The sequence below is a fragment of the Annulohypoxylon truncatum genome, assembly GCF_022578515.1.
Source record: "Annulohypoxylon truncatum strain CBS 140777 unplaced genomic scaffold F4807scaffold_9, whole genome shotgun sequence".
In the NCBI taxonomy this organism is placed as follows: domain Eukaryota; kingdom Fungi; phylum Ascomycota; class Sordariomycetes; order Xylariales; family Hypoxylaceae; genus Annulohypoxylon; species Annulohypoxylon truncatum.
Genome location: NW_025953795.1, coordinates 882,950 through 904,280, shown reverse-complemented (window position 1 = coordinate 904,280; position 21,331 = coordinate 882,950). Strand labels below are relative to the sequence as shown.

The 21,331-nt window shown below is 47.7% G+C and overlaps 9 protein-coding genes across 9 annotated transcripts; 6 read left to right on the top strand and 3 right to left on the bottom strand.

Moving 5' to 3' along the window:
• The first annotated feature begins 39 nt into the window (after window positions 1-39).
• Window positions 40-3,868, top strand: F4807DRAFT_418769 (uncharacterized protein). The gene is made up of 2 exons (XM_047997350.1): window positions 40-2,702; window positions 2,753-3,868. The coding sequence occupies exons 1-2, from the start codon at window positions 324-326 to the stop codon at window positions 3,641-3,643; spliced, it is 3,270 nt and encodes a 1,089-aa protein (XP_047856229.1). The 5' UTR covers window positions 40-323; the 3' UTR covers window positions 3,644-3,868.
• A 182-nt stretch (window positions 3,869-4,050) lies between these two features.
• Window positions 4,051-6,095, top strand: F4807DRAFT_418767 (beta-lactamase family protein). Its single transcript, XM_047997349.1, has 3 exons — window positions 4,051-4,962; window positions 5,016-5,307; window positions 5,384-6,095. The coding sequence occupies exons 1-3, from the start codon at window positions 4,336-4,338 to the stop codon at window positions 5,818-5,820; spliced, it is 1,356 nt and encodes a 451-aa protein (XP_047856228.1). The 5' UTR covers window positions 4,051-4,335; the 3' UTR covers window positions 5,821-6,095.
• F4807DRAFT_418765 (Hydroxyisourate hydrolase) lies at window positions 6,096-7,253 on the bottom strand. Its single transcript, XM_047997348.1, has one exon. It carries the CDS (start codon window positions 6,793-6,795, stop codon window positions 6,403-6,405), a length of 393 nt encoding a protein of 130 aa, XP_047856227.1. The 5' UTR covers window positions 6,796-7,253; the 3' UTR covers window positions 6,096-6,402.
• A 724-nt stretch (window positions 7,254-7,977) lies between these two features.
• F4807DRAFT_450847 (putative O-methyltransferase) lies at window positions 7,978-9,655 on the bottom strand (the record flags this gene model as incomplete). The annotated part of the gene is made up of 5 exons (XM_048000170.1): window positions 7,978-8,308; window positions 8,362-8,569; window positions 8,644-9,011; window positions 9,070-9,196; window positions 9,274-9,655. The coding sequence occupies 5 exons, from the start codon at window positions 9,653-9,655 to the stop codon at window positions 7,978-7,980; spliced, it is 1,416 nt and encodes a 471-aa protein (XP_047856226.1).
• A 1,399-nt stretch (window positions 9,656-11,054) lies between these two features.
• On the bottom strand, window positions 11,055-13,248 carry F4807DRAFT_418752 (uncharacterized protein). The gene is made up of 8 exons (XM_047997347.1): window positions 12,612-13,248; window positions 12,525-12,550; window positions 12,436-12,472; window positions 12,311-12,381; window positions 12,230-12,252; window positions 12,017-12,176; window positions 11,861-11,964; window positions 11,055-11,806 (listed from the first exon to the last, which is right to left on the bottom strand). The coding sequence occupies exons 1-8, from the start codon at window positions 12,757-12,759 to the stop codon at window positions 11,221-11,223; spliced, it is 1,155 nt and encodes a 384-aa protein (XP_047856225.1). The 5' UTR covers window positions 12,760-13,248; the 3' UTR covers window positions 11,055-11,220.
• Window positions 13,249-14,684: 1,436 nt separating this feature from the next.
• On the top strand, window positions 14,685-16,675 carry F4807DRAFT_450846 (MFS general substrate transporter; the record flags this gene model as incomplete). The annotated part of the gene is made up of 8 exons (XM_048000169.1): window positions 14,685-15,066; window positions 15,125-15,276; window positions 15,345-15,872; window positions 15,956-16,124; window positions 16,175-16,253; window positions 16,303-16,367; window positions 16,423-16,550; window positions 16,604-16,675. The coding sequence occupies 8 exons, from the start codon at window positions 14,685-14,687 to the stop codon at window positions 16,673-16,675; spliced, it is 1,575 nt and encodes a 524-aa protein (XP_047856224.1).
• Window positions 16,676-17,027: 352 nt separating this feature from the next.
• F4807DRAFT_399006 (uncharacterized protein) lies at window positions 17,028-17,642 on the top strand. The gene has a single exon (XM_047995988.1). It carries the CDS (start codon window positions 17,127-17,129, stop codon window positions 17,538-17,540), a length of 414 nt encoding a protein of 137 aa, XP_047856223.1. The 5' UTR covers window positions 17,028-17,126; the 3' UTR covers window positions 17,541-17,642.
• A 138-nt stretch (window positions 17,643-17,780) lies between these two features.
• Window positions 17,781-19,218, top strand: F4807DRAFT_418744 (anion-transporting ATPase). Its single transcript, XM_047997346.1, has 2 exons — window positions 17,781-18,339; window positions 18,398-19,218. Exons 1-2 carry the CDS (start codon window positions 17,812-17,814, stop codon window positions 19,028-19,030), a joined length of 1,161 nt encoding a protein of 386 aa, XP_047856222.1. The 5' UTR covers window positions 17,781-17,811; the 3' UTR covers window positions 19,031-19,218.
• Window positions 19,219-19,490: 272 nt separating this feature from the next.
• F4807DRAFT_398871 (glutathione transferase) lies at window positions 19,491-20,972 on the top strand. The gene is made up of 2 exons (XM_047995985.1): window positions 19,491-20,305; window positions 20,454-20,972. Exons 1-2 carry the CDS (start codon window positions 19,951-19,953, stop codon window positions 20,885-20,887), a joined length of 789 nt encoding a protein of 262 aa, XP_047856221.1. The 5' UTR covers window positions 19,491-19,950; the 3' UTR covers window positions 20,888-20,972.
• The last annotated feature ends 359 nt before the right edge of the window (window positions 20,973-21,331 follow it).

Sequence of the window (21,331 nt, the reverse complement as noted above, 5' to 3'; positions counted from 1 at the left end):
TATGCTTGTAAAGTAAGGTTGGGATGCGCTAGCGACCGCGTCTTGGAAGCTTCAGCTTCGCGCTGTGAATTTAAATTTTTATCTATTGACATCAAACCGCAAAGCAATAACATCAACAATTCAACGTCGACGCCAACGCTAAACTCAACGTCGGCGCTTAATTTTACGCTTGACAATTCTATTTCCAATCCGTCATTCTAGATAGATTGATGGGGTTTGTCACCAAATCCATCCACTTTCGATAGTGTTGTCTTAATGCCCCTTTGAGTCTTCCGTCTGCAAGAACGGCCATTCAAAGGAGCTCCTAAGCTCCACCAGTCAACATGTCTTATCGATTTTCAAACATGAGCTCGTCGCCATCCACTCCTGATAGGAGCTCCAGAAAAGGCACGTCTGGTTTCGGTTACACTGCAGACCATCCTACCACTACTCCAATTGGCCCTCCTCCGCCCTCTTCTGCCCCATCCTTTACCCCAGCTGGCGAACCTTCTCCTTCCTACTTACAGAGCTCTATCGGTGCCATGGCCGGCAAGATTAAGACCCCGAATTTTGGAAGGCCAAATCTATCGCAACCCAAATCCAATCGAAGCAATGCGCCTTTGGGTAGATCAATTCGAGGGTCTGCAAGACAGCCATCTAGCCTTAGCAGAGAATATCACGGAGAAGATGAGGACGACGATGAAGATGAAGACGAGGACGATGACGGAGGAGCAAACACACGAACAAACCGTGCAGGTACTTACGGCATATCATATGATGATACAACCGAAGGTGAAGACACCGAGCCCGATAACACGAATCCACTAGACGAAGAAGATGAAGACGAGGAGGATGGTGAGATGGATGCCATGGATGAGGATGAAGACGAGTATGATGTGGAAGAAGATTTGTTGAGGGAAATAGCTGGCACCGAGCCTTACGAAGATCCCTCGGCCGATGACGACTTGATGATGCTTACGACAACCGCCGCCGACGAACGTATTAGTAGAGAAGCTGATGACATCTTCCGTGCTTCGTCTATGCGCTCTACAACGGCCCGAAAACGAGAGTTGAAGTATGCTTCCCTTGCGAAGGATTTGTACAGCCAGTCACAATTCGCGGAGATATCTGAGCCGGACAAGGTCATAATCCAAACCGAAGAGGTCATCAGTAAGCTCTACGACGAAGGGGTGGGTTCCGAGGATGATGAGGAGAGACTGGATGATACCTTAGCCCAAGCTTGTGTCAAACTTGTCACCGAGATATGGAATCCCCATTTGGACGATCTGCCTGATGTCCGCGATGAGCATGCGGCCAAGGTAGGGCCAAGCGCTCAAGCCCCATCCTTTGAGAAGGCTCTGTACCTAGCCACCTTAGCCCTCCGCATTCATCATACACCTGCGACCAGCGACGATTTCGGTGCGGCCAGAAGCCGGTCTTTGCCTGCTATTCTTTTTGACTGGCAGGAGGACGAGCACAATTTTGATAGAGAGCAGGTAAATGCCGTCTTGCACCATCGTCCTTCTCCTGCGACGCATGGATTATTTTGGCAAGTTGTCTTCAATGCTCTCGTACGCGGCAACATAACCAAGGCAATGGAGCTTCTCAGATTTGCTGGCTGGGAGTCCGTCAAGAAGTCACCACGAGGCGAATCCGTTTACAGTGGCCAGGTTTTAGCTAACATCAAACGCGTGGTCGAGGATTTATGCCTAGTTATAGAGATGTGCCCGGCGCATACCAATGGAAGCTGGGATATCCACAATAGTGATTGGACTTTGTTCCGCCTGAAGGCTAAGGCTGCTAAGGAGGGACTTATCACTTTCACCGAAGGCAAAGAGCGAGCTTTCTCGTCCAACCGATTTGGTGATTCTGATTTCGGCGACTCTGTGGATGGACGACAGTCTCTTGCGGGGCTTGCCCGAAAAGCAGAAAGTAGAATTCCTTGGGACGTTTATGAAAATCTTCAATCCCTTTACGCGATTCTCATCGGAGAATCAGAGGCTATTCTTACGGCTGCGCAAGACTGGTGCGAGGCAACTATTGGCTTGTTCGGGTGGTGGGACAATGGTCATAACCACCGGAACCTTGGCCTATCTCATTCAAGATCGCTTCAGATGAGCAGTCAGCCAGGGGGAGATGACGATTTTCTGGACCGTCTTGCTCTTTCCCTCCAAACTGCTACGGAGGCCGATTTTCACTTCAATTCTGCTGATCCTGTTGAGGTAGCCGTCGCCTCAGCATTTGAGAGTAACATTGAAGGTGTTATTGGGTTCTTGAGGTTATGGTCACTACCCCTTGCGTCATCCGTGGCTGAAATTGCCTCATTGGGCCGATGGCTGCCTCCTCAAGAGCCGCAAAATCTTATTAACATGAGTGATTTCGATATGGAAGAGTTAGAGGTTTTAGGGATGAACCAGAGCACGGGGGCCGACGAGAAAGACGGGATCAAAGATACGACCCTTATCCATTATGCTCGTAGTCTAAAGGATCGCAAGCATATATCTGGTCTTGGTCTGCATGGCAAAGTTTCCCGAGAAGGATGGGAGATGGCAGTTCAAGTTGTTGGTCGAATGGACTCCCCCGAACGATCTGAGCAATTGGTGCAAGAATTGTTACAGGGCGTCTTGAGTACAATCGACGAGGACTCTCGCGAAACCGTAGATAAGATCTGGAGACTATTGAACGAGCTCGGCATGATCAATTTTGCCGAAGACACGGCCGAGGTATGTGAATAGTATCACTTTAACGGCAAGCATTTACTAACTTATTATAGACTTTTGGAGATATACTTGCAAAGGATACTTTCCGTTTTGGAGAAGCACTCTGGTATTATGCTTTAGCGCACCGTCCTGGCAAGGTCCGAGACGTGCTAAATACCCTAATGTCTATATCTCTTGTGGAATCCACAATTTATCCGCCAGAGAGTGAATTAGACAACACGCTGAAGCAATTGCTGAGAGAACGTACAACAACGTTGGAGCAATACGCGAAACAGGACCTCGAAGCGGCGGAACTTCTTGGCAAAATGCTAAGTGGGTATGCTACGCTTAGGAAATTCTATGAACTCCGCGATGGAGACGGCAAAACGAAACAGAAATCCCTACTGTCCCGCCAACAAGCCGCTACCGCTTTAGCAGCTGTAATAGCTAGTGCTGATGACAACATCCGAGGTGGTCTATACGACGACACGCGCGATGCCGTAGTTAGTGAAGATTTCTTGCTAGCATTGCTTGGAGAAGCGTCTGTCTTCGTGGGTCAGTCACCGCCGGTGATTACCCTCGACCAAATTGATACTCTACTCAAAGCCATTGAAGATATTCAAACTGTCGGATCTCGCGTCTACGACGCCTCCGATGAGTTCTTCAAGCTAGTCCTCACTTCGGGCCATGGGAAAGGATCGACACCCGCAGATCTTCTTAAACAATCTACTTCTTCCCTGGGCGGTAGTTTTATGATGACAGGCAGCTCAATGATTGCTTCTCAGCTCCATCAGTCCGTGGTCAAGAGCGGTGTCATGAAGGGCCCTGCTAAGCGAGCGTGGGATTGGAGAACAGGCGTACTCTCGGGCAGCAGTTCCAGTGATGTGCTGAAGCGGATTAGACTGGGCCTGACAAGGGACCTAGCCAACCTTTGGCTGGAACAAGCGGATAGTGTCATTCTATAACGGTTCACTTTGCAGTTCGGGGCTTATAGAACCTTCCGCAAGTAGTACAGCATTGAGTTGGCGTTTGGCGGCGTTGAGAACCAGAGAACCATGATTGGCTAATGTACCGAGTAATACCATGATGAGCAAAAAGGCTAATGAAAAACTAACTTGTCCTATGACTTGGGGAAAATGCGAAGCTTACTACTCATATTATTCCTTATGAGCGTTACCACTGCAATTTCGTGACTTAGTAGTTCCGTTCGAGCGTGAATGCTGTGCTGTTAGAACGATATATATCCACTAAATCTCCTGGGGAAGAGCCAAGTTACACAAAGGGAATAGGGGGAGAAACTATACCGCCAAATAATTAGGCCGGGTGCGGGGAATACGAAATTGTGTTGATATTCAGCATATAATTGGACGCCCCGGACTTGAGCGGACTCCTTTCCCATGCAGTTATCCATGGATCCAACTCCATGTTCAACTCCAGCTCTCATCAATGAGGGGGAAAGTGTTAATCCTACTCCACTTGGGATAGCTTTGGTCGCGGGTAACCATGGGTGACCATGTGTGCGCGACGGCATCGGTACGCCGGTCACATCGTGTATGTACCTAGGTTTATAATGGGTCAATCTGATCAGTCAGTTTTAAAAGCGCATTGTATCACAGGGTCTTGACCTTGTCCCTGGCTTTGAATAAATAGCTTAAAGATGCCAGTCAAGGTCTTCAAAAGACTCGGACAGCTGGTTTACTTGCATAGTATTAAACGACGAAGCTGGTATTCTCGAGAGAAAAAGATGGCGCTTTCGGAAGAAGCAACCTCAGAGCTTCGCTCTCTCGTAGAGAAGAGCATCGGCCCTGAAGACGGGGCGGCCGCAAATGCTATACCCGGAACCACTTGCGTCATCGTCGACCGGGCCGGGACCGAGCTCTTTGCTCACTCGGCTGGTAAACGAGGCATTAAGTCGAAGGAGCCCATGACCCTGGATAACATATTCTGGCTGGCAAGCTGCACAAAAATGGTGGCTGGGCTCGCTTGTATGCAACTGGTCGAACAAGGTCAATTAAGTCTAGACGACGCAGCGCAGGTGGAAGGTCTTTGCCCGGAGTTCAAGGACCTCAAAGTCTTGAAGGAGGACGGGACTTTTGAAGAGAAGAAGCATGGGATTACACTGAGGATGCTTCTGACTCACACCTCGGGCTTTACATATTCATTTTTTGATGAGCCGATAAGGGACTGGAGTCATCCTACGGGCATCGATGAGTTCGGATGCGATATCAGGGATATCCAGAAGTTTCCGCTTCGATTCCAGCCTGGAGAGGGTTGGGCATATGGAGTGAGCAGACACTGTCAAGCAAATCGAAAGAACCGGGAATTAACATAACTCAGGTCGGCATCGATTGGGCCGGAATCGTTCTCCAAAGGAAGACCGGGTTAAGCCTCAACGATTATATCCAGAAGAACATCTGCCAACCCCTCGGCCTACAGAATGTCAACATGTTTCCGACCCAGGTCATGAAGGATAAGTTAGCATACATGCATTCAAGAGGACAGGACGGCAAGATCTACCCCAGGGACCACCTACTACGCCGGCCTTTGATCGCATCAACCCCAGAAGAAACTGCGAGCCTTTTTAACAGCGGTGGAGCCGGTCTTTTCGCAAAGCCGCAGGAGTATACCCGTACGTAGTAGCTTTACGCAACCCGAAACCGAAGCTGACTGGTGCCGGTTGAATTAACTTTACCAATTTGCTCTAGGCATAATATCGGTCCTCCTCAACGACGGCACCGACCCCAAAACCGGCGCGAAGATCGTCTCGAAGGCGACCGTCGACGAGATGTTCAAGAACCAGATCCCCAAGTTCCCGGACTTCGGGCGCCAGGGCATCGCGGCCGCGAAGCCGGACCTCACGAACGCGGTGCCGGATATCTACCCCGTCGCGGGTAACCCGCCGCAGGGCTGGGGCCTGACGTTCATGCTGAGCGGCGCCAGCGACGTGACGGGCAGGTCCGAAAACACGGCCCACTGGGCGGGCTTGCCGAACCTATTTTGGTGGGCCGATCGCGACCACGGCATCGGCGGCATAGTGTGCACGCAGATCCTGCCCTTCGCGGATCCGGCGGTGCTAGGGCTGTGGGTTGGAGTTGAGACGGCTGTTAATAAGCACTTGAAGTTAGCCAAGGAGGGGAAATAAGGATGCATTTGATTCGAAGTCTTAATATCTTGGGAGGGTATAGACACTTAGGTACCTATGTGGTTGGAATAAGGGTTAAGATAAACTTTACTAGTTGGCTGCTTATATCACACACACTTAACCTACGTAAATAGAGTTTCATAAAGACATGAATCATGTATATTCGAACATTGGTGGACCTCAAGCAGACTGCTCATTCGTGGTCTACGTGGATGCTTAGGCAAATGACCCTTGCACGTCAGCATTTTCACTTATTGTCTGTTAAGGAGGTAGGAATTGTATACAGATAGTAATTGCGTTTTCAATTTTATTTCGGTAGTTAGAATAGAATAAGATCCTAACGAAGGTCCTGTCCCCTTGCTGAGTTGTCGCCCACCAACATGGTATCAAATAAGAGGTTTTACGGTTGAAGTAAATCTTGGCTGCCGTCGATGATATCCTAAGGCCATTATTGAGGCCTAAATAAAGCCGCCCCTATCCGACCAAAGCCGAGTTGACGCCATAATCGCATTGTGTTGTGGATGTGGATAGATACTCCTGTCATCCAGCATGACCTGGCTTCCAAACCTCTTAACAGGTTGCTTAGCTTCCCCGGTATGTCGTATAGCTATAGGGGGATAGCAGTAGAGGGACGTGGTAGTGTTGACCCTTCTCGACAGTGAACGAGACTAGGACTTCAGGGAAGAAAGTGTTTCCCTCGCCGAAATAGCTTCCGGTGTCGAAGCGGAGAGTCCATGTTGACTTGCTATCAACCTCGCTTAGAACGTCATCTATAGAGAAGGTTGGAACATCTCCAGAAGCCAGGGCACTAGAGTACGGGAGCCAAGCCTTGATGCGGCCGTCGTCGTCGGCCTGTGATTCGAAAGTCTTGAGCGGAGCATGGCCGCCTTCTAGCTTCACACGGATGCCTTTTGCTGGCTTGCCTATAGAGGTGTCCAAGACATGGCAGGTAATGGGGTCCTTGTCGCTTGCCATGAAGACGGTAGATTGGTGAGGCTTGAGATATATAGGGCAACAAGGGTTGAAGCTCCTGTTTTCGCTGCTGCTGCTGCTGCGTTTACGCGCACGATTTCACAAGCGGTGATATGCCCTACTTGTACTTGAGAGGCTCTAGACTTGAGGATCCTATGAAATAGCCAATCTCGTAGCTAGATGTAGCTAGACGTAGGACGAACGAGGCGGAGCCGTTGGTGGGGCAGTGAGTACAATCACTCCTTTTCCGAACCGGTTGAAAAGGAGAAGAAGACTATCCAATGAGGACTAGCTTGCCTCTCTCCTAGGCCTCGAACGGTATGTAAGCCCGTAGTCAGGAGGCAAACTGAGAAGGGTCGAAAAGGTAAAAGCTTGGGATATAGTTGGAGATTGGAGAGAATTGGTCTGTCTGTGAGGGGTGGTGTAACAGCTGAAATTCCCTAAAGTAGCTGCATTTTTGGAGCTGATTATACAGTATGCATAGCAGAACCTTAAAAATCCATCCGTTAAGCTACGGCCCCCACCGTGGGGCAAGATACGTAGCAGGCTTTAGTGCTCTAGGGCTATCTAATGTGGGTCATTCTATAGATAGAAACAAACGTGATACAGTACTTCTCACGGTGCGAATGCATGACGTCGAACTCTCCCCTATTCATCTCTCCACAGCCATAGTTGGCATTTCCAAGAATCGGTCTCTTCGTCTTGTACGCTGTCGAAAGATATCGTGATCAAGACAATTGGCGAGCTGAAATCCCAAGTACGACTTCACAGCCTTCGTTGATTCCCAAGGAGATTGTCAATGGTATGATGCTTATTTGACTACTTAAAGAATACCTGGTAATACGCCGAGATATGATTTGGCGTCTAATTATAGCTCAACGAGACATTTAAGCAGTGTAACACATCTGCACGAAATCATATGTAAGTAAGACTTGAACGGTCCTCCCTACTTGCTGCGCGTCACAAAAACTATCCGATTCAGTCTGCCTTCTATACTTTAAGTGGCATTATGGAATGTGGTCTCGAGGAGGCTGTGCACCGATCAAGCACATCGGAGAGAATCAGGCGGTGAAGAGTATAACCTTCTCTATAGGGGGTTAACTTGATAGAGTAAGTGAGTTTATTGGTCCAAGACAAATTGGTATCTGTCTTGCGTCCTTTTACCACCTCTTAGCTAGCCTCAACTCATGCTAGCCGACACTCGATTATACCCAAGATGCTACGGCATTCCCACACTTTAACCATCTTCAAACCCGCCTCTTCGAACAATTTTCGGAATTCCGAGGGCGTACGTTCCTTGCCGTTCATCAAAGACATCATGGCTATGTCGAGAGAAAATCCATGATGACCATGGATGCCGTAATTGGCCAAAAGTGGTTTAGGTGCAGCCTTGATATACGGATCTCCTATAGTCTCAGTTAAGGTTATGTCGGCAACTAGAAGCCGTGAGTGCGGGCCCATAGCCTCAGCCGTCCTCGCGAGAATCTTGGCACAGTCGCCGTCTTTCCAGTCATGTCTATTTTCCGTCAGGCATAACTTCGACAAGGTCTTATGGGAGAGATATCTTACAGAACGTGGCGCATCCAGTAGATGTCGGCCCCCTTGACGGGGTTTGGCGTGAAGAAGTCGTGGGTTACGAATTTCGTTCGTCCCGACTCCAGAGCTTCAGGAAACTCCTTTTTCCACAGCGAGACACCCTGCTCAGCTGCTACTGCTTGGTCCTGTACGATGAACCGCAGCTCCGGATACAAACGGGCTAGTTGAAGATCGAAACTACCTGAGATGCCGAGTCAGCCTTGGTCACAAAGACTAATGCTAACTATGGTGCCTTTAGTTCTCCAAGAAACTTACCGACGCCGCCTCCAACATCGACAACCAGCGCGTTTCCCAGCTCCTTCCATGGAAAATCATATAGGTGAGGACTACCCAAACTCTTGCTGTTTCCAGCCAGATAAAGATTGTACATCTTCGTGTCATCCCTCGGAACCAATTCCTCGTCCGGCGATGGCTCTACTTCCTTATAAAATCCCCTTGCCGCACCTGGGCTCGCTTTCTCTCCAGCTCGCGACTTGGGGACTTTCTGGTTCATCCAGTCGAAGAAAGGGAGCGTTGTCCCAACGGCCAGTGGCCAGGCTGCATCTTCTGGGTCGTGGCTTGGCCCTCGGACTGGGTCATTTAGCGCTTCTGGCAACGCTGAGGCGGCGGCGAATCCCATGGAGCTGCGCGTTTTCTACTGTTATAGGACATCATTTCGGCTGAGAGAGAAAGAGAACTCACCTGCATTTCACTTGCGCTTGCAGTCTCTCATCGTTGACTAAAGCTTGGGAGATCCTATTATTCGCAAACCTGTCCGGTCCGACCTCTCGAAAGAAATGCTGTGTCGTTAGAGCCCGCATTAAACGAGCTACGCTCCGTTAGTGGTTATCCTATAAGGAAATGTTTTGAGGCTGAGGGAATAAGTCATTATTGGCAGAGGCTCACAGAGCTTTTGGTGGTTGAGACCAGTTGCCTTCGCTAAGTCTTCGACAGGAACTCCATCCGCGCTACCCTCGGCTAATAGCAATGCGATATCGTGCTCAACAGCTATGTGAAGTGCCCGAACCTCGAAGTACAACTCAGCAAAATCCACAAGACGCAGATGCGGCTCGGCTACGAGCTCCTCGACAGAGCCCAGCGCCGCGATGATAGTTCGTTGCGCGTCATAAGCTTCGCGCCCGGGAATGGCGAAATTGGTCTCAGACTCAGGTATCGCGTCCGGCGCCGGATTCTCCCATTCTGAAATGAGCTTCTCTGACGCGTCTTGCATGAGCTTCACAACTTGCCGAAGGGCTGTGGCTCGCGATGATACATCGTCGTAGGACATCATGAAGATATTTTTGCGTCTCAATACACTAGGTAGTTGGGAATCAGAATAACCCACCAGGGTTATTCATTGTTTCTTATTATACCTATAACTCCTTCAAGCGGCTACTTTCAAATATCCCAGTACGATCGTGGATTACGGAGCAAGTTTTCTGGGGTGATGTGAATGACATCTGTCGATTTGCCGATAGGATTATTGGCGACTTCTTTGATAATATGCATCACACAATACGACCCCGGCATCAAAATCAGGGTCAAATGAATATCACATCAAGAGTTTAGCCTACCATTCCCGCTTTAACTGGGCTGTCGTACTTCCTTCGAGATAACGAGATGCGGAGAAACCCTGTCAGCAGAACAGAGTATAAAAGGGGTAATACTTTTGCCTATTAGGTAGTGCCGAGCTTACGATCACGGGTGTAACGTCTTACCTAGGTATTGGATGTCCGCTCCAAGGCACACCGTTGTCAGCGTGGGAGATGGATTGGAGGAATGATGCTGGATGTCCCTCGTTAACTTCGAATTAACCACAACTGCTAAGGCCAAGTACGTGGGGGCAACTCCGCCTTAGTTATAATGTAACGTCATTCGTCTTTTATAGCCATATAGTTGGACGATCTAGGGGTTTAGGAGGCGAAAACTTCATGTCTTAGCTATTAAGCCCCTGAGCCCCTGAACCCCTGGGTTTAATATCGTGTGTGGATACAAAGTCAGTCACTCGAATATCAAGGAAACGTGCTATTTATGGATACGATTCTAATCTCAACGGAAGTCAACATGAAATTTCCTAAATATTCTAACTAGGCAGTTAGGCTATGCTTTTACCTAGTTAAGGAGGTCTCAAGTGATCTTCTCTATTCAACTACATAATAAATTATCCATTGGATAGTTAAGGGACCAGTATTTTTCGACATATTACATTTTTATGAGAAGATTATTCTCCTACGGTCATAGTTGAAAATAAACTCTGCTTTATTGAAAGCGTAAACCTGCCAAGAGCTTCCTCTTCTATCCCCCTTCTTAGAATATGTTCGACGTTACTATATGAATTATGCCAAACCTAGCAGATAGTCCGAACCTAAGCTTCCTACCACTGTTTACTCTCCGGAGTTCGGCGTTGAGCGTTCAGCATTTTCTTTTGCGCCTCTGCCGGCGCCGAACAGTATGCCAAGAACCGGTCACACTTCCTGGACTCGAACACTTCTTGCTTACGTTACCTTATGCTAAAGCAGGCTGCGTGATGCAAGTGATAAAAACGGTACTAGGCTTGCCACCTGCACGGTACTTCATACATCAAGTAAGTATGGTGTGTGACACAGAAGAGGCTATGTCCGCATATATAGATCCCAACAAATGCCGCTGCAACTCCCCAATCAATCCCCCAGATTTCAAAACCGTTACATGGAGATTCTCACCTTAGAGATCAATGTTGACACTGAAGTCGGGGGTAACTAAGGACTCCAATGTAACCCAAAGTCCATGAGTAAGGATTTCGGTTTCTGTACGCGATCACTACGTATATCTAACTCCCGCGGTAAGCTTGGTAGGATGTGAAGCTATATGAATCTAAACTTGACTAAAATTACATGGCACGATGTTACGGCTCTGCGCCCAGACTGCGTAGTCCCCCGTTCCGGTTCTTCCTAACCCTGTATGGTTATATGGTAGATAGGCTGGAGAAGCTTGATTAATAACCATAATATCTGTTTCCTTGATTATCTTCCTATCTCCTAGATGAATATGCTTCCGGTCGTCCACATTCATTGGCCGGTTGAAAGTTTTCCTCGCTGAACTATACAGACTGTCTTCTGATGGAATACGGTGCTTGATGCTCTTGCATGACTGTTTCGTGATATTCAGCTCGAAACCTCCTCGGGATAACCCCTGCGTGCCCTCGGTAGACTTAGACCTTCGTCTAAAGAGGGGCGATAACATAGGCGCGCAAGCAACTATTACGCCTAGATTTATCTCGATTGATGACCATAGGTTGACTTTCCCAGAATCGAACGGATTGGCGAGGGTCTTCATGTATTGGATGCGAATGATCTGGATGGCTGTAACGAAGAAGCCTAGAGCGAATAGACCAAGTAGCATGACTTTCTTGCGCATTTCAATTTTGGTTTTGATGAGAATAGGGAAAGGAAGAGCCATCCTAGGTCCAGGTAAGTATAATCGAGTGTCAATAGAGTGTGATAGGTGTACTTACACAGCAAAATCAACAACAATCGCTATCGCCGATGAAGCGCTAGAGAATGCGACCACATCAAAGCATCTACCATATGTGATAGTACTGTCCCATTGCTTTGCGATCTGCTTCGGAGTTAGAACCGTTCTTATCTAGACTTAACATGTGCTGGCATACAGGGTGACATGTATTTAGTTGGACTATTAAGCACGTCAAATTAGAGAGTATGCAACCGACTAACACACAAGTTACTATGCCACGATATATTCCCTGGGGAAAGAACCGGAAATATGATACTATGAGGCTGAGCTTGAATCCGAGGACGCTGAGAATATATCTAGACTGTAGTTAAGCACGCAGACGTGATTATAACATAGTAGAATCACTCACAAGGGCGAGACCGCATATTCTAACTGCTCGATGTTAGACTGAGCCAGCTGCAAGGTGATATTAATGTGTTCTAGGACATACATAACCGTACGGATACATGTTTTGTTCCGGTATGTCTTCGGGATTATTCATCCCTAGACCCCATGTTGTCTCTATTATATTCACGTCAGCGATTGATGTCAAGTACTTGAGGGGCGGTAACATACGTATTGATGCGACTATCGTGTACGCGCAGGTTAGGGGCTACGAGTTGAGTTAGCAATTAATGATGATTAGCTCTCTGAAAACACCTTACCCATGTAGTAAATATGATCAAATCGTCTATTTACATCTGATCTCAGCACATTGACTCTGCTTAACTAGATGCTTAGGGGTTAGATACCTGTCCCTAACGAGTGTACCAGCTGCCATCGAACATAACCTCGAAGACATATAAAACAAAAAGACACTCCAGTCAGAACAGACATAGTAGCTACTATTTTAGGCCCGGCGGTGAGAGTATCATCCGGGGCGTTATGTATCCATCCCATATTCACATATGGTCTCACGGGCCTCGTCGTATAACTGATCGATACTCGCTAGTACTGGCCAAGAGCAATTGGTTAGTGAGCTATTGGACCGCTTTATTGGATAAATATCTCTCGATTTGAGCTACTTTCGAGAATTCTAGACGTGGGATGTTGTAGCATTCCTAGTTCGATAGACTATTGCCCATTGGAGGAAGAGTTTGAAAGAATGCGAGAGGGAATGGATTTTTCAACCCGAAAAGAAAAGGAGTATGTACCCCATTTCTTTTCTAGTATTAAGGGTCATACATCTCTTATAAAATAGCATCGTCGGCCAAATTTATCGCTCCGCCGAAGTGGTGGTAAGCTCTGGAAGCCACGTCGGGCGCCATAGGATCAAATGTCTCTAAGACTTCCAGGACTTCCATATCTAAAAGCCATTCAGAGGTTTTATAAAAATTCTTAATTGGCCACATTCTTTCAGATGGCGTTCTGAGAATTGTTACTCCTTCGGGAGATGATGTAATTTACTACTTACGCCCCCAAAGATACCGGAGCTCCGATACCAAGATCGAGATTAAGATCCTACCTCTTACAAATACTAACTGTTCGTCGTAGTATAACATATCTATAATTATCATTAATTGCCGCCTTTCTATTGCTATCAGGAGTCTTATTCGTCGACTAAGGCCCGTGGGCCGGTAGTTGTGATACTATTTTCTATGGACATCATATTCGATTTCTCGGTATTTAGGTAGGTATTTATCTCTAAACTCTAAATCATGATTTTTGAAAGGGGTATACTGCATATTCTCTCAGGATATACCTACTTAAGTTGTTATATGGGTAAACTGCCTGTCTATAAGAGGATGTCATTAATTTTTCCTTCAAGACTCTTTGCTCTATCAACAGCTAGTTATAAATTTTGTTCTCTTTCTCGGACCGATCTGATACTAAGATCAGGTAGGTTGGGCATTACTGCCTCATGAATCCCGAGTATGATAGAATGGTAAAAGGGGCAAACAAGAACTTTATTTTCACCTATTCCCCTTATTAAGCGATCAGAATTAACATTGGTAGTTGTCGATTGGACGAACGAAAGTGTCCCATGTTAAAGAATATCATCTTCCATGGAATTGGTAGGTTTGCGACTGAAGCGGGTAGAGGATATGACTTAGATCCGAATCACGGCAAAGAGACCGTGTGCCAAGCAGACGAGTGCGACCGGTCAAGAAGGCCTGAGCCGTGGGAACCTAAGTGTTATAATGATGAACCAGTAGGCAGTAGCTAAAGCATGTGGTGACCGTTGAGCCAGCCGCTTGTTTTTAAACGGTAGATACTCACCGAGGTGGCACCAAGTTCTATCACAAATAGGAATCGGCGATGTAGACTGGATCCCTTCCCATTGGGCCAACTTCTAGGCGGGGATTCCATCAAGGTGCCATGCATTGCCGTCAGAAGTTTATAGAAGCAGTGGCCATTATTAAACATATTCGTGATTAGAGCATATGGATAATGCGCTTAGAACACTTTCTCTCCTCCAGTGTATCACCGCATTTCCGACCGCCCAGTAGGATGTGATAACCAGTGGTACCAAAGAGGAGAGAGCATGAATAGCGAGATGTCGGCTAACGTTTTGGTGTTGACGACGGAATGTAGGGGATGGCATGAAGGTGACCGCTGCCTACCTCTATTTAGGTATTAGGTATGCCACAACGTCAATCTTCTGGTTACCTTGAAAGAACGCATCACAACATCCAGTACAGTCACCGAGTCCTTGAAAAAAAAAAGAAAGAGAAAACATGGCGGACCTAAAGAACGTGATCGTGGCCCGGCATGAACCGGTACCTGACCTTGAGGAGAGGCAGGACAATGACACAGCCGGGGCGAGAGAGCACATTCTTCACCAGCAAGCACTCCAGAGTACCGGGCCCCTAGCTCTCCCGAGAATGGCCCTGTTCCGCCGGAAGCATAAGCAGAATCTTTATGATATTGCGACCCAGCCCTCCGTCTTCGACGATCCAGAGAGGGCAAGGTATTTCCAGCCCGCCGAAGATTATGAGAACATACATCGGTTTGATCCAGAAGCCAGGTGGACGTGGGCGGAGGAGCTTCCGCTCGTCAGCAAGCTCGACTGGAATATCATGTTGTGGGCATGGATCGCCTTTTTCGCCATGGAACTGCAACGGTCAGATCTGACCCAGGCAAACACGGACAACTTCTTAGACAATTTAGGCATGTCCACAGACGACTATAATATGGGAAATACTATCTTTAAGTTGGCGTACATATGCGCTGGGCTTCCATCGCAACTAATCAGTAAGAAAGTTGGTAAGCATCCTTTGAAGAAATCCTCTCACATTTGGTCACTTATCAATTCCTGGAATAGGCCATCACAGGTGGATACCTACGCTCGAGTGTCTGTGGAGCGTCGTGATGATTTCGCAATTCTGGATGGATGGCAGAACGACCTTTTTAACTTGCCGTGTTCTGCTTGGCTTGTTACAAGGTGGTTTCTGTTCTATAATTGTCCTATATCTCGTGAGGCAACGTTTCTGATAGTATCCATCGAGCTATCCGTATGAGCAGCTAATTTGCTATCGTTTTAGTCCTACTTCTTTAAGGGTACCGAATTATCTTTTCGCTTAGCTATCCTCTATACAAGCATGAAAACTGTCCATATTGTGGCACCGATACTTGCTTTTGGTATCTTGCGACTCCGTGGCTATCAGGGATTGGAGGGGTGGCGATGGCTTTTCCTAATCGAGGGTCTCTTCAATCTTGCCGTCGGGATCTGGTCTTGGTTTATGATGGTACCATCGCCTACCCAGACCAGATCGTGGTACCGGCCAAAAGGCTGGTTCAGCGAGCGTGAAGAGGTCATTATGATCAACCGCTTATTAAGGGATGACCCCTCTAAAGGAGATATGAATAATCGGCAGGCTATAAACTTGAAGAAGTTGTGGCAGTCGTTGTGCGATTTCGACCTTTGGCCAATCTATATTGCCGGTTTTGTTTTCCCTATACCGTACGCGCCGTCCGATCAATATTTAAGCCTTACCCTGCGAGGTTTCGGGTTCGATACGTTTGATTCGAATCTGCTTACAGTCCCAAGTCAACTAGTTGGTATCTTCACAGTAAGTTGATATTACCTGCAGCTTGTCCGCTCATCTTGTTGATTTGAATCGCGATGACCTGGATGGAAATAACCGTAGATTAGATGCTTATCCCAACATATCTCTCCGAAGCTTGGAATCAAAGGTCCTTGATGGGATTGTTCGCACAGATTTGGGTCTTGCCTAATATTATCGCTCTCGCCGTGCTGCCGAGTGGTACATCACAGTGGGTGAAATATGCTGTGGTTTCGGTTTTGCTTTCAGAGCCATACCGTAAGTAAAATTGCACATCATCTTCTTATGATGGCTAAAATATCGAACAGTACTGGGTATGCACGCCGCTTGGTGCAGTCGGAACTCGAATGCCGTCAGAGCACGAACTGTTTCAGCTGCCGTCTTTGAGTAAGTGCCATCATGTGTCTACTTGAAGATCAAGCTGACTCTCAAAAAGTATGTCCCATCAGCTCGCCGGTATCGTGTATTCGAATATTTATCGCACTGACGATAAGCCCGAGTGTACGCTCACTGCCAACACTCAGGGGTATCTTATAACTGACTCGAAAATTGGTAGATCGCCGTGGAAATAAGCAACTCGTCGCAGTCTGCGCAAGTAATATAGTGATATATATACTTATAAAGCTCTACTACATTTGGCGCAATAAGCAAAAAGAGAGCGAATGGAGCGCAATGACTAGAGAGGTAAGAATTGTGTGTACAGCTATGACATAACGCAGAAGTTAATGTACAAATAGGAGCAATTACTGTATTTACAGACGACTACAGACCAAGGCAACAAGAGGAAGGACTTTAGGTTCGTCCACTAGCCCGATGCCGCAAGATATCTCTCAAAGTGATACATAAATGAGTGCCCAGGTTTGATAGGGGTTGTGGAAAGGGACGAAGATATCATATTGGGGTGGAAGACAAAGAAATCGACGAGACCAAAAAGACTGAAAGCCGCAAGCAAGACATGGATAGAAATACTTTGTAGGGGCAGACTTGTGGCTTAAAACCAGTGCCTTGGCAGTCTGTCTGGGATGATCGTGGTACCATATCCATGACACTAACACTGACATTCGTCATGGTTAACAGCATTTGATAGTATCTTCCATCATACACTCGGGCGTGCTAGTACTAGTGATTCATCATGAATCATGACATTTCTCTGGATATAATTAGCACATTTCAAAAAGGCAGATAGATGTAGGGCAAATCTTTCTCACTACCTAATCATTGCAGTAATCTAGGAATTTTTACGGGAGAAAGAAAACAACCATGCACTTGCAATCAGTCCGAACACTCACATCATCGGGTTTAAAGCGAGCTCCAGCGGTAGCCCGCTCCCTCTCTACCACCATGGCTAGAATGTCAGATACGGACAAGTCACACGCCACTGGCAAATCTAAAGTGCCTAAGAAAGTTCAGGAGAAGGTGCCCAAAGATTTAGAAGACACCATTCCAGACTCTGTGAGCTCTCCTTCATTTCCCCAAGATCATTTCATAGCTGAAATAACTAATAATCGTTTTAAGATCCATCCTACCGGCAAGGGATCGGGCGAATCCACTAGCAAGACTCATGCGAAGGGCGGAGGCGAGGAGTCGGTGTTGCCTAAGAAGGTCCAAGAGAAGGTCCCGGAAAGCATTGAGAGGGCCGTACCGAATTCTCTTCACAACACCGGAGATAAGTAGAATATAATGAGTAGTCTATAGATACCTACACTAGGTAGGTAGTTTATCAAATGTCTACCTCCTGTCGATGACAGGTCCTCGATGCTCGGTGTAGTTTGTAAGGTGTAAAATGGGACTTACTTGTACTAGGTACTTGGGTGCTTCTTAACAATACCCCACCAAATGGTACGTACCTGATGCCCCAGTTCATGCTACTGGGACTCTGCGGGGCGCTACGATTTGCTACTAGTAAAAGAAGCTCGACGCGATTCCAGAATTTACTTCTATTTTTATGCATTCACCCTACGACAATTTGTTACTTTGTTATCTGTACGGAATAAACAGATTCTCTTGTTTGTTTCGACCCTACTCATCACCTGCTATTCCCTTATACCAAATCATCTCTACTGAACCCTCACCCTATCCATACCCGTCCGCCATGTCGTCCGCTGTAGTCTCCGCCGACGACGGCTTAGAGCCTAGCCTGCAGTCTATCCTGGACCAGAAGACGTTGCGATGGATATTCGTTGGTGGCAAAGGTGGTGTTGGCAAGACGACGACCTCATGCTCCCTAGCCATACAACTCGCAAAAGTCCGCCGCTCGGTTTTACTCATCTCCACCGATCCCGCCCACAACTTGTCCGACGCATTTTCCCAGAAGTTCGGCAAGGAGGCCCGCTTAATAGACGGTTTCACAAACCTCAGTGCTATGGAGATCGACCCGAATGGAAGCATTCAAGATTTAATAGCCGGGCAAGGTGAAGACACCAGCGATACTATGGGAGGCATGGGAGGCATGATGCAGGATCTGGCCTTCGCAGTATGTATAAGGGTGCCGTATGGTATTGCCCACTCATCAGACTAATATTTCCTTCCAGATTCCAGGTATAGACGAAGCCATGTCTTTTGCAGAGGTTCTAAAGCAGGTCAAATCTCTCTCCTACGAGGTCATTATCTTCGATACCGCACCCACAGGCCACACCCTCCGTTTCCTGCAATTTCCATCCGTCCTCGAGAAAGCGCTGGCTAAAATCTCGCAACTCTCTTCACAATACGGCCCATTACTTAACGGTTTCCTCGGCAACCAAGGCACGCTCCCGAACGGACAGAACTTGAACGAGATGATGGAGAAGTTGGAGACCCTGCGCCAGACTATCTCCGAGGTGAACACACAGTTTAAGGACGAGAACTTGACGACGTTTGTGTGCGTCTGCATAGCAGAATTCCTAAGCCTGTACGAGACGGAACGTATGATCCAGGAACTGGCGAGCTACAGCATCGACACGCACTGCATTGTGGTGAATCAGCTCCTCTTCCCAAAGCAAGGAAGCAACTGCGAGCAATGCAATGCGCGACGGAAGATGCAGAAGAAGTACTTGGATCAGATCGAGGAATTATATGACGAGTTCAATGTTGTAAGAATGCCACTGCTAGTAGAGGAGGTTAGGGGTAAGGAGAAGCTAGAACGATTCAGCGAAATGCTGATCCACCCTTATGTCCCCCCAGAGTAAAACGCACACCTGGAGTCTATTGGGCCGTCTGGAGTCGGGAAGCGTGGCGTTCAAGACCTTTGGCTTACATCGAGGGTCTAATGTAAGGGAAATAGAGGCATGACGGAGCTTTTCAGTGCTCCTAGCATATGTGCCGACCTAGATACTCACGAGATAGGGAAATAAGAACATGACATGTCTACCCTAATCTGTCATATATCTTTGATCTGAGGGATAAGATTATAGGCGTGATCCGGCGAGTCAGAACACTTCCACAATTCCTGTGTGGGATGAGGAACTTGAGCACAGGGCGCTTCATAATTCATTCAAGTGCCAGTATATTGGTATACTAACTCAAAGCAACCGTCCGAGGAGAAACAGCGTTTAATAATGTCACAATAATACTCTTCCCGCTATTATGCTACAAAAGTATATAGATGACTAATACGGAAGAATCAAGTATGAAACTACCATCGGCGTTAAATATCAACAGGGTATTCATGCACCCAGGATGACAAATAATAGGCATCGGGTCCAATACAACACCTCTGCATCCACGAAGATCCTATCACCGGCTTAACGGTCATGATATACTACTACAAGTGAATGGTGTAGTTCTAACTTGTCTCGTTAACATGATGAGATGTACGAAAAATGAACCCGGTCTATTTGAAGACGGGAGATGTTCCCCTACGAGCGTAATTAGGTAGCCGCGATCGGAAATCATAGAAACTACGGATTTTCATCAAAGCTCAGAAAACGTGGAGTTAATGCCGGTGTTAAGTTTAACCAGGAGATAGATGAGCTCAAACCCGGTGTTTAATCCAAATCCAGGAGATCTGTGAGTACCAGGGTTAATGTCGTCCCCAATAAAAGCCGTGGATATCGCTTAGTCTTGGGGATAAGAAGTTAGAGGTGGCACACTATCATTATCTCTCACCATGCAGTCTATCAAAGTTTACCATGCTCCGTCTGGCCAAGGACCCAATCCATGGAAGGTCGTTATTGTGCTCGAAGAACTGGGCTTGCCGTGGGAGATCGTCTGGATCCCGTACGGCGAAATCAAGTCCGAACCGTACACGTCCTTGAACCCGAACGGTCGACTGCCGGCCATGGTCGACCCTAATAAAAACGTAACGCTTTGGGAAACCGGCGCCATAATCAACTATCTTGTCGCCACCTACGACAAGGACCTTCAGCTCACGTACGGAGATGACAGATTCGAGGAAAAGTGGCTGCTCCAGAGCTGGCTGATGTTCCAGATGAGTGGCCAGGGGCCAATGTTCGGGCAGAAGAGTGCGTACCTATTTTCGGACTCGACCCTCCTCAGCCACTTTTCAATCCAAATCCGCCCTAAAAGCCAATTCGCATTACTTGCTTCCTCATCTAGCGTTCGTGCAGTTTCCTTGTAGCACCTAGCTAACTAACTCGTCCGCGAAAATAGTATGGTTCACCCACATCCACGTAGAGCAGAACCTGCAGACGGCCATAGACCGGTACGGAAACGAGTCCAAGCGCATCATGGGCGTCGTAGAAGGCACCCTGCGCAAACAGCGGCAAAAGCTGGGTCTCGCGGCCGACGACCCGGTCTGGCTCGTCGGCGACAAATGCACCTACGCGGACCTCGCGTTCGTCCCCTGGAACACACTGTTGGGTAGTATGTTCCCCGACGGCTCCCTGGACCTGGCGAAGGAGTTTCCCGAGTACTACCGCTGGCACTTGAACATGACCGGGAGGCCGGGGACGAAGAAGGTCTTGGAGTACAGGGAGGAGTGCATACGCTCGATGTCGGACACTGGGGCGCAGGTCGTCTCGAGGCAGAAGGATGCTAGGCAGCTTCCGAAGTATGAGAAGTCTGTCGGCGTTGATAACGCTTGAAAGGGGCTTTGGTTACACCGGAGAGGTCTAATCTAAGGTACTTCCTGGTGCTGGAGAAGTAGAAACAATTTATAGAAACTTGCCTAATCGAGCAATTGCGTCTCTGCTAACTGCTTAAGGCTTAGCGTGGTTAACAGCATGGTAGTTGCTTACCGCCATTTGTCTTAATTTATGTGAGAATGGCAACCTGCAGCTCTTTCCAGCAAAGTTTATTGCAATAAATGGAAAGCACTCTGCCCATGTGGCCTAACTTCACAACCGCACCTTCATTATCAGCCCTTCGGGCGAATGGTGTCCAGCGCACGGAAGTGACGGTGGGGCTGTGATGCATTGGCAGGCCAAGCCCATCTCAGGGGAATTAGTGGGCATCTAGTAGGGGTGTCATGGCGGGGTAAGGCACGATGTAGCTTGGATAGAGAAGCAGTCGTGTGAAGCTTCCCAAGC